Source organism: Myotis daubentonii, chromosome 12, assembly GCF_963259705.1.
Source record: "Myotis daubentonii chromosome 12, mMyoDau2.1, whole genome shotgun sequence".
NCBI classification, from domain to species: Eukaryota; Metazoa; Chordata; class Mammalia; order Chiroptera; family Vespertilionidae; genus Myotis; species Myotis daubentonii.
In genome coordinates this window covers 24553870-24570775 of record NC_081851.1, presented here as the reverse complement: position 1 = coordinate 24570775, position 16906 = coordinate 24553870, and the positions used below count along the sequence as shown (strand labels likewise).

Below are 16906 nucleotides of genomic sequence, written 5' to 3'. Positions count from 1 at the left end.
CAGAGTGTGTGCTCACTGAATTGAAGTCTAATGAACTGAAAATTGCTTTAATGTTTTTTTAGGAAACAGTGTTACTGTCCACAGGCCCCGGACCCCAGAGGCAGGGAGTTTGCAGGCTCCTGGCCCCCAGTGCGTTTGCAGCGGGGCTGGCCCAGCTGCCTCGTGCACATCTCCGCTCTCACGAATGCAGGCCCCCGGCTTCTGTGCCGGGAACATGCAGGCCAGGGTGCAGGGTGCAGAGTAGCCGCCCCCCCCCCAAAACCACATCCAGAGGAGACACCTGCCCTCTTCAGGAAGGAGCGGGAGTGTGTCTTCAGGGAAACAGAAATGGTGTCTAATCTTAGTCAGAGGGAGGCAGTGCCCATCTCCGCTGGGCCTACTGGCACAATGCACAGGACCTGAACAAGCTGGCCGGGCCTCCGGAAGCCTTTGCGACAGCCTCCAGTGGGGACCTACTCCAGGGACCCTTGACCTCGGCGACCTCAGGGCTCAGAGCGGCCCATGTGTGTCCCATTGGCCTCAAGCTGCCCAGCCCTGTGTTCACCAGGCATCGCACAAGCAGGGCCTCTCCCCCCGTTGCTTTATTCTAGGGAGCTTATGGGCCTATGCCATTTGCAGCAGCTCCATCCCCAGAAATCTACTGGGCACGGGGCATCCTGAGAGGGAGGTGACAGGGTTAATCTAAGGGCTGAAGGAGGCAGGAAAGGCCTTGAAACCATGTAGTGAAGCCAACCAGATTAATAGAGGAAGAGAGAGGGGGGTAGACCATTAGGAAGACAAAGAGAAAATCATGCTGGAGCAATAGAAAGGGAAATCTAATATCAACTAGGGAAAAATAAATGGAGATTAGGGCAAACAAATTAGCTTTAATGGGTTCGATGCTAATACAAGAATAACAGCGAGCTGCAAATGCCTTTGAGGGGAAGATGGGATAAGGAACCTGAGCAGTCATGCAGGCAATGAAGACGATGCAGGGAGGGGGACAGGCCAAAAGAGCCCTGGCAGAGAGGAGGGAAATCTCGGAGTGAGAGGGTGGGAGACATGGTAGTGGGGGTCCCCTGTTTGACCAGATAGGACTGGGGCAGAGAAGGGGCTGGGAGGGGATGAGGAGGGGGAGGAGCGGGGTCAGCAGGGATGGAAATAAAAGCAAAGCAACTGGAGGAGACTGAGGGCAGAGGAATAAAACCCAGAGCATAAGCTGTGTGGGGGGACTGGGGGCCGTGGATGGGCATAAAGAGTGAGGGACATAAACAGACATGGAATAGGGGGAGAAATATAACAGAATCAGGTCTGTTCTCTGACTAAAGAAAATCGTAAAATGGGAAAATTAGGCCCCACAAAATGAAAACCTGGCGGGGATTTTGCAGTGGGTTTTGGAAAGCACTGCGCTTGGTGGTGACAGGAAGCCACATGTGCTCTAGAGGGGCCGGCTGTCCTGGGCTAGCCAGAGCCCGGAGAGCCTGCGGGGGCAGCCTGGCCTCAGCCGCAGTCGGCTCTGCCCCTTTGTCGTGAAGCAGCCATGGGTTATGGACCATCTCTGCTTCTCATCTCCTCATCTGCAAAGTGGAACAATGTGCTGCCTCTTGAAGGGCTGTTGTGCGAAGTAGAGGGGAAGACTCGTTTATTGTGCTCACTGGGCTCCAGAGTCCACTCCCCCCGCCACCTGGCTACAGGTGTTACCGCTAAGCACTGACTCATGGGGAAGGGGGCTGAATACTGACAATCGCCTCTCTCCTTCCTCCTTTCCCTCTTTCCTCTTCTTTTAAGTCCAAGGCTGGTAAAACGCCAACAGAGTTTGGTTATTTCCCAGCTAGAGGCTAATCCAGGGAGTGTCTCTGTACACCTGTGTCTGCCTGCCTCTGCCCCCCACCAGCTCTCTCCTGCTGGGGAAGGACAGTGCTAACCTCCCACCCTCTGGGTGGATCTAAGGAAGAGCAGCCAAGGAGCCAGACTTCTTATCCTATTGTTCCCAGGGCCAGGGGGGTGGGGGAACCTCCAATAGGCCAGGACTGCAGAGTGTGGGTGGGTGTGAGCCAGAGCTGATCCTCCAGCCGTCTCCCGCAGAGGGAGGCCAGACTGCAGCTTAGGCCTGCTCCCTGGAGCTGTCAGTTGGACATCCCCTGAGGGCTTCCGGACTGCGAGAGGGTGCAGGCCAGGCTAAGGGAACCCCTGCCGCCCTGAGTGCATGAATTTTCATGCACCAGGCCTCTAGTTAAAAAAATAAAAGAAAGGACCAGATCAAAAAGCAGACGTAGTTACCTGTAGGTTGTAGCTTCCTGAACTGCTTCAGGTCTGAGTGTGAATCGATCAGCAGGAGGTAAGGATGGGGCACTCTGGCAGAGGACAGCATAGACAAGGAATGGGAGGCTTCTGATGCCATGGAAGAAGAGCAGCAAGTCAGCCTCTGGCTAGGGCATCAGATTCAAGTCTCAGACAGGTAGGAAACGAGGTAAGCCAGGGTCCCCCCTTGGGCACAGTCCTCCAGATTCGTAGCCTAGACTTCACCATGCAGGTGATGGAGCCGTGCCCCACAAGTTTTCTTAAACGTGGGAGTGACATGGTCAGGCTTGGGTTTTAGATGTCCCGCTCCCCAGCTAAGGGTCGCATGTGCAAGGCTGGGCGCAGAGACCAGTGAGTCCAGGTGGCTGGGTAACCCTACTCACCTTTGTCCCACATGACTTCAATTTCTTTGGTCACCTGAAACATACTCCATGCCTTACCCTCCCCCGCCATTCTTTCACACTGCACTCTGCCGTGTCCTTCTTAGCCCTTCTCCAGGCAATAGTTGTACATTTCCTTGTGTGTTTCATGATTCCTACCCTGGAAGCTTCATGAGGCAGGATCAGCTCCATGTCCTCGGTTCTAGTAAAGAGCTTGGCATGTGGTAGATGTGCAGTAACCATGTGTTGAGTGGATAAGCGAACGCGTGCTGCTGGGCACGGCTGGACAGCACCGGTTAGGTAACTAGGACGTGAAAGTGCCATGGTTTGGTGAGTACTCCGCATGGGGAGGACAAAGACTAGAGGCAGTTAATTCATGTGGCAGATACTTACTGAACACCTAACATAATTTAATGATGAACAAAGCAGACGTGGCCCTGCCCTCATGGAGCTTTCAGTGTGGTGGGAGAAGAGGTACTCATACTATGATCATGCAAATACACATAAAATTAGAACGCGAATGACGCCACTCAAGAAAGGTAGTGGGCACTCTGAGAACATCTGTTCAGAAGCCTCAGCGGGAAGTGGCTGCTGTCTCCTGTCAGTTCCCTTCAGAGGAGGACAAGCGCAGGGATGCCAAGGGCCACATGGCCAGCTGGGGGTGAAGCCAGGTGCAGGTGCTGCTCCCAGCATCCCAGCCCCTGTGTCCTGGTCCATCCCAGGCCTGTGTGCCCTGGTAGCCCAACACCTCGTGGATACGGGAGTGACCCATGGTGCGGACTTGGGACGGAAGGTGGAACAAGAGGTTGGAACACTGGGTGTGTTCCAGAAAGGCGCCACGCCAAGGGGAGCAGCTGGCAGGCCACAGTGGGAGAGTGCAGCCTGCAAGTGAGTGTGCTGGAGAGACCACCACCACCACCAGGCTAAGACTCCAGAGTCAGGTCAGATTGACACGACCACGCCTTTGTGGAAGGGTGTGGGCCCAGCATGATTTAAAGAACACCACCGCCTGGCCGGTGTGGCTCGGTGGTTGAGCATCAACCCATGTGCCAAGAGGTTGCCGGTTCATTCCTTGGTCAGGGCCCATGCCCAGGTTGTGGGCTCGATCCCCAGTGGGCGGTGTACAGGAGGCAGCTAATCGATGTTTCTCTCTCATCATTGATATTTCTATCTCTCTCCCTCTCCCTTCTTCTCTGTCTAAAATAAAAACACATTTTTTAAAAATAATAAGAAATAAAGAACATCCCACCTCCCATTACAGTCCTGACATGCCTCAAATTCTTACCATAAAACTCTTTGGGGGCCAAAGAAGTTAAATCCCAAGGTAGTTAAATGGAAATTGCCACAGAACAAGATATTGCACCATTGTCATTTAGGACTAGGCAGAGGTGAGAGAAACCAGCAGGTACAAGAGGAAAGTAACTGAGTCTGGAACTCAGGGGTCCAGGATGGAGAATCGACGCAACAACCATCCCAGCACCCCTCACACCTGCGAAGCATTTGTCTATCACATGTATTTTACTGGAGTATTCATTGAACTTTTGTGAGAGGTGCTAGGTATGTAAGAGGAGACACATAAAGCAATGCCACAGGCGTGGTGCAGTCATTGCCGTGACAGGGGCGTGTGCAAAGAACTGTGGGGCCCAGGAAACCATCCCCACGTCCTCAGAGCTTGGGTGTTGGTGACTGTATGCGAATTTGGGGCAATGAGCCTCTCTGGTCCTTCTACCATCCCTAGTCCTCTGAGCCTGTAAGGGGTGAGGAAATTATCAAAGAAAGTCCCAAGGTGTACTTCCTAATCTCCAAATTGGTGGTTACAGAAGAGTCACAGAGATGTAAACTACAGCCTAAAGACTATAGTCAGTAATATTGTGATAACTAGACATGGGGCCAAGTGGGTGCTTAAATATCGGGGGCCGCTGTGTAGGGTACTGTGCTGTACACCTGAAACTAATGCAGAATAATATTGAATGTAAATGGTCATTGAAAATTTTTTTAAAAAGATAGAATGATGGAACAGGCTGTCGAATCTCAGAGGGAAGGCAGGGGTGGGTAGATGGATGGGTGGGTGGGAAGAGATTAACCAAAGAACTTGCATGCTTATATGCATAACCCATAGACACAGACAATAGTGGGGTGAAGGACTAGGGGAGTAGGGGAGACTAAAAGGGGTCAGTGGGAAAAAGGGGGACATCTGTAATACTTTCAATAATAAAGATAAAAAAAAGAAAGAAAAATTAAAAAAGAACCAAATCCTAAGACCCACCCAGATGGTCACTTTTCCAAAGTTTACATTTCTGAACAGCAGGCTTCCCCCAGGCCTTTGCAGACTTGCAAATGCTCTCGCTTGTAGAATAAACCCTCCCTGGCCCCGGAAAGTTAGCACCCAGAACCTGCTGTGTCCGGCCAGGCATCTCATCTTCCTCCTCCACACCCGCCATTCTGCACCCACAACCCTCCGGACCATGCAAAGGGCCTTGTTTAGGAAGCTCTAGGCCTCTTCCTGGTGCACACCTTCCTTCCCCGGGTCCAATCAGGGGCTCCCACTCTTTTCTGGCTTCCAGCCTCAAAGTCCTCCTGTCCACAGCCACTTGGAAAGGTGGTCAGCACAGTGGGTGTCCGGCCCTCTGTGCAGGAAGGCTGCACCCACCTCTGGGCATTTGGTGTGATTCACTCCCCCACACCGGACACAGGAAGGACAAAAGTCCTCCATTACAGGGACTCAGCTCCAAACCTCAAACCAGAGGGGCCATCTCCAGGCCCTCCTTCCTCCCGTCCCACAGTTGCCACAAGCCTTTCATGTCTTGAGAGCCCCGAGACCTTGTGCGTGGACTTTTTTCCCATGGAAACCTCTTCGCCTGGTGACCTCCTGGTCATCCCTCCCTACAGCTTCCTTCCCACCACTTATGGGCCCCCTAGCACCTGGACTTACCTCTCTCAAAACACTTCTTCCTGAACAACTGCATTCCCCCCCCCCCCCCCGAAGGTTTCCAGTTCTTCAAGGGCCTGGTTTCTCATCTTGTTCAAGGCGGTATCCCCAGGGCTTTGAACCTGACTCATGGTGGGCACTCGGTATATATGTGTTCAGAAGAAAATAAATGAAAACTGTAATAGACAAACAATAGGAAAGAGGATTCTAGAATAAGGTGGGGTGGGGTAGGAGGTGCACAAGTAGTTTGTTATTCTCTTATAGTTTCTTTGCCAGCCATTGCCCAGTGGCTCTCAACACATGGCCCCAGGCCAGCAAGCACGCCCCTTCTGGGAACTTGTTGAAACTCAGGTTTTTGGTTCCATCCCTGATCTGCTGATGCAGAAATTCGGGGCCCTGAGCTCAGAAGCCTGTGTTTTTTGGGGTTTTTGTTTGTTTTGGGTTTCTCTCTCTCTCTCTCTCTCTCTTTTTTTTCTTTTCATTATTTAGGAGCCTGTGTCTTAACAAACCCCTAAAGAGATTCTGATGCACCTCAAGTTTGAGAACCACTGCCCCAGTCTTAGGGCCACACTTGGGCCAGAACATGTACATATTAAAAACTAGGGGCCCGGTGCACGAAATTCGTGCACTGGGTGTGTGTGTGGGGGGGGGGGGGGGAGTGTTCCTCAGCCCAGCCTGCCCCCTCTCACATACTGGGAGCCCTCAGGCGTAGACCACCATCACCCTCCGATCGCCTGATCGGCCCCTTGCCCAGGCCTGACGCCTCCGCCAGAGGTGTCAGGCTTGGACAGGGGGCCCCCATGTCCCCCTGATCACTGGCTCTGGCCCCCGCCCAGGCCTGAGGCCTCTGGCCCAGGAATCATGCCTGGGCAGGGGACCCCCATCTCTCTCTGATCGCTTGCTCCACCCCCCGCCCAAGCCTGACGCCTCTGACCCAGGCTTCAGGCCTGGGCAAGGGGACCATCATATCCCCCCAATCCCTGGCTCCGCCCCCCGCCCAGGCCTGATGCCTCGGCCAGAGGAGTTGACCCTCATCACCCTCCGATCACCAATCACCGGATCAGCCCCTTGACCAGGCCTGAGGCCTCCGGCAGAGGTGTCAGGCCTGGGCAGGGGACCCCCAGCTCCCCGCGGTTGCAGGCTCCGCCCCTGCTCAGGCCTAACGCCTCTGGCCTAGTCGTCCGGCTCGGGCAGCGGGGACCCACAGCTGCAGCGGCCCCGCGATCGTGGGCTTCGCTTTAGGCCCAGGCAAGGGACCCCTAGCTCCCGGGACTGCCAGCTTCGACCGTGCCCAGCTCCCATCGCTGGCTCCACCCCTACTTCCTGCTATCACTGGCCAGGGCGGCAAAGACACCTGATTCTTTGATCATGGCTTGGGGGCAGGGCAAAGGCGGCCCCAGGGCCGCCTTTGCCCTGCCCCCCAGCTCTTAGCTCCCCCCTGGGTTTCCGATCACTGTCAGAGGCAGGGGGCTTCTTCCTGCTTTCCCTTTCGCCTCCCTGCATTGTGCCTACATATGCAAATTAACCGCCATCTTGTTGGCAGTTAACTGCCAATCTTAGTTGGCAGTTAATTTGCATATAGCCCTGATTAGCCAATGAAAAGGGTATCGTCGTACGCCAATTACCATTTTTCTCTTTTATTAGATAGGATTAGAAAAACTTGACACTTAAAATCAAGATTTTCAACTAGCCAAACACTTTCCCACTCTCACTCCCCGCCCCCCGCCCCCCCCTTACAGTAGCTGTTAGAGGTCAGCAGTGGACGCAGTAAGAGGTGCTTTTTAGCGCCATTCAATGGATGAAAACACTACGGTTGAAACAAAACCCCACTTTTTCAAATGATAAAATTAAAGTAGGCAAAGTCAATGCAGGAATCTGACCCGACGCTCTGCATAGCAGCACAGAGCCACTCAGAAGCCAGTGCAATAAAATAAAGCCCCAGAGAATTCAGAATCCGGAGGCTGAACTCAGGTTCCCCTTCACAGCCATACTGGCTGATCTAGGGTCGAACCTTCAGGAGGGTCCTGGGGCCCTCGGGTCTCCAAGGTCAGCCCTTCAGGACCACTGAGGACAATCACCCACCCAGCTTCGGTGGGAAAACAGGGTAGTTTTGTGTGTTTTTTTCAGTCCAAGTTCCCAATTCGTGCCACCCCCAAAAATGGCGTTTGGTGTTTTAAATCTTCTGCTTGCCCAGGGACGAACAGCCTCACCATAGGAAGCCTCGCTGCCAGATACAGAGGTCGTGGTGCCAACGCCTAAGCCTGGGGGTGGCCTGGAGCCCAAGTTCTGGGAAATGGGGACAAAGCTGGACCCCCAAGGGCTTGCCTGGGTTTGAGTGGCTGTCTGGCGCCCCCTGGTGTCTGGTGTCTGCATCTCAAAGAGCCGAAAGGCAGCCAGGAGGGAATGAGGGTCAAATAGCTGCAGCCATTCTGCTGGGAAGGACTGTGGCCCATGAGGAGCCAATGGAATGGGCCCAGCAGTGGGCACAGGCCACTCCCCGCCTTCTGGTGGCCCTGGTGCCCTGCCGGCTTCTTCCCAGCCCTGGTGGGAAAGCACCCGAGGGACAGGCTGCCGAGAACCGGAAGGTGGGAAGTTGTGCCCAAGCTCACCAGGAAGATGGGTCACTGTGTCCCTCCTGCGGGCATTTGGCCAGCGGGCTTTTCCTCCTGACTTAGTGCCCTGGCCTGAGGCTTCTGGTCATCTTCTTCTTGTTCTTTTTTAAAAGATAAGTTGATGGTCGGTCGTGCTGAAGACAGCTTGGGCCCCCAGGAGACACAGCAGTTCTGAATGTGCTAAGTCAGTGGGCGGTAACGGGCACAATGTGCCCAGCAGAGGCACTTCCCACCTTGGCCATAACTAGTCCTTAATGGGCTCATGCAGAAGCCTGGCTCTGCCTGCCTGGTCCCCCAACAACCCCCCCCCACCCCAACCCCACCGCCCGGCTCCACCATTACAGCGGGTCAGCACACCCAGCCCCATGAGAAAAGATGCCTCACACCCAGGCCATGGCCTCTCAGCACAGGACTCAGGGCCAATGCCCAGCTTCTGGGGTCGGTTCTGGGCCGTGAAAGGAAGCAGGACACAGCATGGAACCTTACCCTGGGTCGTGTCTTGACTCCCTCTCCTAGAGGCCAAGTCACATGAGTCCTGTGAGTCAAGCCACTAGAACTCCCCGAGCCCCAGTGTCCTCATCAGAAAAAGGGAGCTCTCGGCCCTGAAATTAGCCCGACCACCTCTAGGCAGCTGGTCAGTCCAAGGACAAGCCCCTTCTCGCCTCTCAGCTTCGCCTGGCGTCCCATCGCCCGAATGGCTTTCTCCTTCCTCTCTTTGCATCTCCACTCCCAGCTTATCTTCTCCAGGAGCCCTTCTCGGTGCCCTGAGCTTGAGGTTGGTCCCCTCCAGGGTCCATACCTTCTGCATGTCCCTGGCCCCAGCAGTGGTCGTGAGGAATGTTGACGGGCCGTGGGCAGTCTTGGCCGCACTTTAATAAACCTCACGAGGCAAGAGCAGAGGCCACATCTGCCTCATTCCCCCGGCGTCCCCAGGGCCTGGTACAGTGCCCGTCACGTAGTGGGCACGCAGTCCATGTGTGTTTGAATGGGTGGGTAGGCTCTGAGTGAACCGGCTGCCGCCTGGCCCTGACCACTGTGTTGGGACTATTTCTTGTCTTCCCAGGCCACGGAGGGCTGAACCAGCTGGGCGGGGCCTTCGTGAACGGCAGACCCCTGCCCGAAGTGGTGCGTCAGCGCATCGTGGACCTGGCCCACCAGGGCGTGAGGCCCTGTGACATCTCCCGCCAGCTTCGCGTCAGCCATGGTTGTGTCAGCAAGATTCTTGGCAGGTAAGCACGAAATTCACCACCCACCACCCTCCAGCAGGGCGGCCTCTGCACCCGCCAGGCTCACAGCCCCTCCCTCCCAGGGACCAGGGCTCCCTGCTCACAGCCCCTCCCTCCCAGGGACCAGGGCTCCCTGCTCACAGCCCCTCCCTCCCAGGGACCAGGGCTCCCTGCTCACAGCCCCTCCCTCCCAGGGACCAGGGCTCCCTGCTCCCCAGCGGCGTGCTCCCGCCCTTCTTGCCTTCCTTCTTTATCCCTTTCTCCCGCCTTTGGGTGTCTGCCTCCTCCTTTTCTCCTTGGTGTGTCTCATTTTCCAAAGGCTTCTCACTCCTACAGCAGGAGACTCTTCCCCAAAGGGCCTTGCCCGCTGAGACCCAGGGCGATGGAGCCGCTAGGGAAGGGGCACGCCCTCAGAGGTGGCTTCCAAGGTCAGACCCCTGGGCCTCACCCTCTCAGGCAGCCAGGCCTGGATGCTGTGAGCTTTATGAGATGACCAGGTGACCTGCCTGGAGAACCTTTAATTTAAAAAATAGTCCAGTTCTAGGCCCAGCCCACGCCTGTTAAAGCATAATGTTAGGGGCAGGGCCCAGGGTTGGCATTATTTCGGGCCCCCACATGATTCTAAAGCCGGACTTGAAATCACTGCCCAGGGGTTCAGGAGAAGCCAGGACAGCAAAGCTATGCATCCAGGCTGACTGCCTGGAGGGCCACTCCTTTCCAAGTGCCCAAGGCAGCGGGTGGAGGGCTTCCTGTCAGCGGGGAGCTGCCTCCCTTCCTGACCCACAAGTGGACTGGGGCAGGGGGTGGGAGGGGGGGAGCTCTGGTTTGGAGCCAAAGGACCCATCACCAAACGGTGGGAAGCTCAGGCCTCCCGGCTGATGTTGTCAGGGAAGAGTGTCCCCTTCAGGGTCAGGAGAGGGGACCCCAGGATGGGCCAAGCACCCCAGAGAGGAGGTGGTCCCTGGATGGTGGCAACAAACAGAGTTTAAAGGGCAGATGTCATTTCATGGCAGAAGAGACAAGAGAGTTTCCAGAACAAGGAGGAGGAGGTATCCTGATGTAGGTCATTGACCTGCCAATGCAGCTGGTTGGGGTGAAGGGAGAGGAAGAGAGGGGTGCAGGCTCAGTGTAAGGAGGGGGCATGGCCAGACACCCAGGCAAGGCTGGGATTCTAGAGGTGGTGAGGAGGGGCTTCTACCTGAACCCTGAAACCTGGTAGAAAACAGTGCCCAAAGTGGGGTGGGGGTGGGGGGGTGGGATGGGGAGCAAAGATGAATCAGCAGATGGGGCAGAGGGCTCAGTGACCCAGCTGGCCTCCTGGGGAGGGCGAAACCAGGGTCGCCGGGGAGAAGAGTGAGTCATGCTGCAGCCAGCAGAGCCGGGACAAGGACGCACCACTGGGAGCTGTGACTCACAGGGAACCTACTGGAGCCCGCATTCCTGTTCTAGAGAGGAATCTGTTGGCCCCCAGGGCGGCCTGGCAGGTACTCATACCAGCCAGAGGGAAAGGCGAGGGATGAGCCAGGGGTCCAGGCGACCAGGGGCCCGGGGGTGAGGTGCTCAGCAGAGTGGCCGGCCGGCAGCACAAACCTGCCCATGCAGGGGAAACAGCACTGGAGGGCCCAGCGTTTGAGGCCAGCCCTGGGGGCACATGTGACGCTGGGCCCCTTCCCAGAAGCCTCAGAGGGGACAAGGGTCTCTGGTTAAGTCCGCGCCCAGAGACTCACCTGCTGACTGGGTAATCTTTGGGTTGTCTATTGGAGTAGGTACTACGAGACTGGCAGCATCCGGCCTGGGGTGATAGGTGGCTCCAAGCCCAAGGTGGCTACCCCCAAGGTGGTGGAGAAGATCGGGGACTACAAGCGTCAGAACCCCACCATGTTTGCCTGGGAGATCCGAGATCGGCTCCTGGCTGAGGGCGTCTGTGACAACGACACTGTGCCCAGTGTCAGCTCCATCAACAGGTGAGCGGCGGACGGCAGCCAGGGGTCTCGGGGGTCATGGGAGAGACCTGAGGAAGGCCCTGGCTCACGGAGCAGAGCTGGGAAGAGCCTGGAGTCAGGCAGGAAGTCCCAGGCACAGGGCTGGCATCTCACCTCCTCACCTCCTCGGCCACAGGCATCCCCACTCCCTTCCTGGCTGTACTTCCTGCAGTTTCCTTCCTTACACACCATCATTTTTCATTGAATAAAACAATCTCCTTCATGAATTGATCCTTTCTTAAGCCACAAGAACCCTAACTTGGCCCTCATTCAGATAATCACTCATTTGTTTAGCCATTCAGTTAGTTATTCACTCACTACCTTAATCTATCATTGGCTCACTCACTCATTGATTCATTCATACACACATAATTCACTGTTATGTGCTAGGCCCTGGGGGCACAAAGTCCTTGTCCTGGTAGACCAGGGGTCCTCAAACTTTTTTTTTTTAAAATATATTTTATTGATTTTTTACAGAGAGGAAGGGAGAGAGAGAGATAGAGAGTTAGAAACATTGATCAGCTGCCTCCTGCACATCTTCTACTGGAGATGTGCCTGCAACTCAGGTACATGCCCTTGACCGGAATCGAACCTGGGACCTTTCAGTCCGCAGGCCGACGCTCTATCCACTGAGCCAAACTGGTTTCGGCATCAAACTTTTTAAACAGGGGGCCAGTTCACTGTCCCTCAGACGGTTGAAGGGCCGGACTATAGTTTAAAAAGAACTATGAACAAATTCCTCTGCACACTGCACATATCTTATTTTGAAGTAAAAAAACAAAACGGCAACAAATACAATATTTGTATTTGCATGTGGCCCGCGGGCCGTAGTTTGAGGACCCTTGTGGTAGAGCTTATAGTCTAGTGCAGTGGTCAGCAAACTCATTAGTCAACAGAGCCAAATATCAACAGTACAACGATTGAAATTTCTTTTGAGAGCCAAATTTTTTAAACTTAAACTATATATAGGTAGGTACATTGTTATTAACTTAATTAGGGTAATCCTAAGGCTTAGGAAGAGCCACACTCAAGGGGCCAAAGAGCCGCTTGTGGCTCGTGAGCCGCAGTTTGCTGACCAAGGGTCTAGTGGGAAGACACACACTATTCAAGCACCCACAGGAACAATTGTAAAAGTGCAGTTCTAACGGGGGTATGTGAGCTGTCTCGGGGGTGACTTGGTTTAGGAAGGTTGTGAGATGCCTCTGAGTAAGAAGCAATGAATAGAGTTAACTAGCTTAGAAATGGAGTGAGCAGAGCTCTGAGGCAGCACGTGCAAAGGCCCTGTGGCTAGCAGGATCTTATACAAGAAGCTGGAAGAAAGCCAGTAGATAAGAGGGGAGCAGGAAGCAGGCTGAGGAGGAGCTGTCAGCAAAGGCTGCCCTTGAGAGGGTAGGGGCCGGGCTACGTGTTCTTGCTTCTGACACTTGAGCAATGAGGAGCTCTTGGCAGTTTTAAGCAACAGGTGGACTTGCATTTCAGAAAGTCCGGCCTGCCTGCAATAGGGAGAAGAGACTAGAAAGGTCAAGAGCAGATGGGTGGCCAGGGAACACCGGGAAGGACCACATGTGAGGGGTACGGTCGTGGGTTCGATGTGGACAGGTTGTGTGTGAGGTGCTTTTAAGTCACCAAGTGGGATTTCAGAAAGGCAACTGGACCTGGGGCAGCTGCTGGTTATGTTTCCTCCTCTTCTCTCTACCCATCTTGCTTCCCTTCCTTACAGAATCATCCGGACCAAAGTGCAGCAACCATTCAATCTCCCCATGGACAGCTGCGTGGCCACCAAGTCCCTGAGCCCAGGACACACGCTGAGTGAGTGTGGAGGGGCCGCAGGCACACTCCCCTGCACACACGTGCCCATCTGCATACACATGGCTCACACCCCCGTGTGGACTCGGCCTTTCCAGGGGACAAAGTCTTGTGGGCTCCCGGGAACCAGCCAGGAGATATTTAGGAAGCACAGCATGAGGCCTGACTCCGTGGTGGGGCAGGGGCGCTCAGGGGTGTCCCTCCCCCATCCTGACCCTGTCCCTCTCATGCTGTAGTCCCCAGCTCAGCCGTGACGCCCCCGGAGTCACCCCAGTCCGACTCTCTGGGCTCCACCTACTCTATCAATGGGCTGCTGGGGATCGCCCAGCCCGGCAGCGACAGCAAGAGGAAGATGGATGACAGTGAGTGTGGGGGGCATGGAGGGCAGGTTGGGGTGCAGGAGGGCAGTTTGCTCAGGCTCCGATGGGCCAGAGCCCTTTGGGCCCAGGAATGTGTTGTTTTGGCAGCTATTGGCCTGTAGCATGTGGTCTGTCTCTGAGCAGCCATAGCCCGGAGGCCCGGAGGCCTGGGACCTGGGTCCTTCCTGCCTCTGCAGCTCCGTCTGCCCCTCCACTCGGGCCTGGGGATGGGTAGGTGGGTCCCCTGAGAGCTGTCTTCCTTTCCGGGGACCCCAGGTGACCAGGACAGCTGCCGGCTGAGCATCGACTCCCAGAGCAGCAGCAGCGGGCCCCGCAAGCACCTCCGCACGGACGCCTTCAGCCAGCACCACCTTGAGCCCCTTGAGTGCCCCTTTGAGCGGCAGCACTACCCTGAGGCCTACGCCTCCCCCGGCCACACCAAAGGCGAGCAGGTGAGATGGGGAGTGGAGGGGACTGGGTGGGCTGGGGCCCAGCAGGGTGCGTCTCTGTCTCTGCAGACCCGTGATCTGCCTGCAGTCCTGCCACCAGAGCCGCAGGAAGTTGCTTTGATTGCTCGGGGCAGGAGCTTCATGCAGCTTCTAGCCCCAAACACCTGCTGTTTCACCAATGCTGGCACTTGCTCCTCCTCCTCCCAGCCCTCTTGCCTTCTTCCCTCATCCACACTGAGCTCAGCCCTCTCCCAGGGAGCCACAGCCAGGTCGTGCCACCCCCCCTGCCCGCAGTGCCTCCCAGACCACAGGGTCGGGTCCCACAGCTCTAGAGCTACAACCCGAAGCCTTCCCACTGTGACCTCAACCAGCACTTCCAGTCCCACTCCGGCCACTCAGGCCTGCACACCCCATGACCCTGCATTACTCACGCCCCCGAGCGTGCACTCTCGTTCACACCTCTCTGCCCTGGCACACCCTGTGCCTCCCTGCGAATGCCTTTCCTCCCACGCCTCTGCCTGGAAAAATACCGCCTGCCATTAGGACTCAGCTCAAGCATCCCTTTGCCCATGAGTCCTCCCCTCCCCCAGGTGTGTGTCCTCTCTCCCTCCTGGGCTTCTGCACCTCACCTGCCACTCCTCGTCACTTCTCCCGCGGCGTCAGAGCTGTCCAGTGGGCAGAGGTGTAAGGACACAGTGGGCAGCCCCTTGGAGCACCTTATAAAGTCTCCACCCCCACGCGCGTGCCGTTATAATAGATGCTCAGTAAAGGCGGGTTGGGTGAGGGAGTTGAGAAATGCAGGCAACTGACTGCAAACACTCAGGAAGGAGAGTTTATAGTGAGTGGGCTGGCCTCTGTGAGGGTGGCCGCCGCAGCCCAGTCTCCCGGGGCCAGCAACGTGCCACACTCTGACACAGCGGCCAGGCGCTGCCTCTGACCGCTTCTGTCTGTCAACAGCCCACATCTCCCCCCGACCCAGGCAGTTAGCCAGCTGAGGGGTCTCAGGGTGGTGTCTGCCCCTCCTCTTTGCTCACGCTATCAGGGTCTAGGAGTGAAGCAAACGTGGATACCTTTAAGATCTGAGCAGGACGACGGTGAGGATGCCACCAATCAGCTGAACCCTTGCCAGTGGCCGTCTGGGCAGCTGGGCCTGTGCCAGCACCTGCAGCTGGGCAGGCAATCTGCGTCAGCGATTTTATCGGCCTGGGCCATGGTAGCCACGAGGGGTGCAGAGAAAGCTGGCTGTCAGCAGACCTGGGGACAGGGCTGGTGCTCATCGAGCCAGCACACGGCTCTGGAGGGAGTGGGGCGCAGCAGTGGGAGCTCGCCCTGCTCACAGGAGCCTGCACAGCCCAGCGTGCAAGTACCAGCCATCCCGGAAGAGGGAAAGAGCCCTGGGGCTGAGGCCCTGGGCACCCGCTGGGGTGCAGAACCTACCCCCCATTCCTGAGCCCCCCGAGAGCCCAGGCTGCTGAGGGGGCCTTTCCCGCCCTTGGTGGCTGCCGATGCTGCCAGAGAAGCAGCCGTGCTCTCTCACCTGGCACGGTCCCGGCAGCCGATAGAAGCCAGTTCCTCACACCTGGCCTCAGGTGGGGCAAACATGCTGTCTTTTCTGGAAAAGCAACATGGGGGAGAGTGCTGGGCAGAAGCGTAGTGTTTCAGTGCCAGGTGTAGTTAGGAGTCTCTGCGGCCCTTGTTCCTCCGTATCAAGTGCACGGAAAACCGATCAACAGAAGGGAATATTGGTAGGGTGACAGGGACCGAGAACTTGGCAGCTCCTACTCCCAGATATCGGGAATAACACTGCCTGTGATAAGTCTGTACAGAGCGCACGCTGTCCCCAGACACTTTCGCTGGGTGCTCCATCCATGTGTGTAACACCTCCATCCGGACCTCAGCCTCAGAGCCTGCTGCCCCTGCCGCACAGGTGACACAAACCAAGGCCCCAAAGGCCAGGACCCAGCAGCTGCCTGGCTGGCGGTGCGGAAGCGGGGCTCGCCACGTTCTAAAGCAGCGGTTCTCAACCTGTGGTCGCGACCCCTTTGGGGGTCGAACGACCCTTTCACAGGGGTCGCCTAAGACCGTCGGAAAACACATATATAATTACATATTGTTTGTGTGATTAATCACTATGCTTTAATTATGTTCAATTTGTAACAATGAAAATACATCCTGCATATCAGATATTTACATGATGATTCATAACAGGAGCCAAATTACAGTTATGAAGTAGCCACGAAAATAATTTTATGGTTGGGGGTCACCACAACATGAGGAGCTGTATTAAAGGGTCGTGGCATTAGGAAGGTTGAGAACCACTGCTCTAAAGCATCGTACCGCTCCGCACCCGTTCAAGTTCAGGCCGTGTGAGAAACCAGTCATCTCCGGGATATGTAAGCCATCCTGTGTGACAGCACCAAAGTAGCTGGCTAGATAGGTTTGGGATTTTGTTTTTTTTTGTTTTTTAGTTTTGATTTTTTCCACTAAATTTCCTGGATTTTAGAGCAGCTATAGATTTCAATAGGTATTTTGGTATGGAACCAACACATTCAAAGGCATTTTAAACTTGCCTCACCCTCTCTAGAAATTAGGTATTTTGTTCAGTTTTGCTAAGCTGTGCCGTAAGCATCTCCACCCTCAGAGGCATGGGACCAGAGCACCACTTAGTCGGTAATTGCTCTGACGGTAACGGAGCCCTCCTGTCCTCCAGCAGGGCCTGGCACACACCCGGAAGGTGCTGCGGCTCCTTAGCACCAGCTCCATGGAAGTCACCGGAAGTGATTGCCTTAGTGGACTATTATGTAACCAGGAAGCAATCCTTGAGTTCAGTTTTTTTTTAAGATTATCTTTTTTTTAATAAAGATTTTTAAATGGATTTTTTTT

At 55.5% G+C, this 16906-nt stretch overlaps 1 protein-coding gene across 4 annotated transcripts in view; it reads left to right on the top strand.

Annotated features, from left to right (window-relative positions):
* Positions 1 to 16906, top strand: part of PAX8 (paired box 8) — a 50418-nt gene that overhangs the window by 18358 nt on the left and 15154 nt on the right. For 3 of the 4 annotated variants that reach the window (XM_059659204.1, XM_059659202.1, XM_059659203.1), the window contains exons 3-7: positions 9265 to 9430; positions 11194 to 11391; positions 13130 to 13218; positions 13452 to 13577; positions 13851 to 14026. In XM_059659204.1, coding sequence (XP_059515187.1) covers positions 9265 to 9430; positions 11194 to 11391; positions 13130 to 13218; positions 13452 to 13577; positions 13851 to 14026 — 755 coding nt within the window. Of the gene's footprint in view, positions 1 to 9264; positions 9431 to 11190; positions 11392 to 13129; positions 13219 to 13451; positions 13578 to 13850; positions 14027 to 16906 lie in introns of all 4 variants that reach the window. The other variant, XM_059659201.1, reaches the window with a different exon arrangement.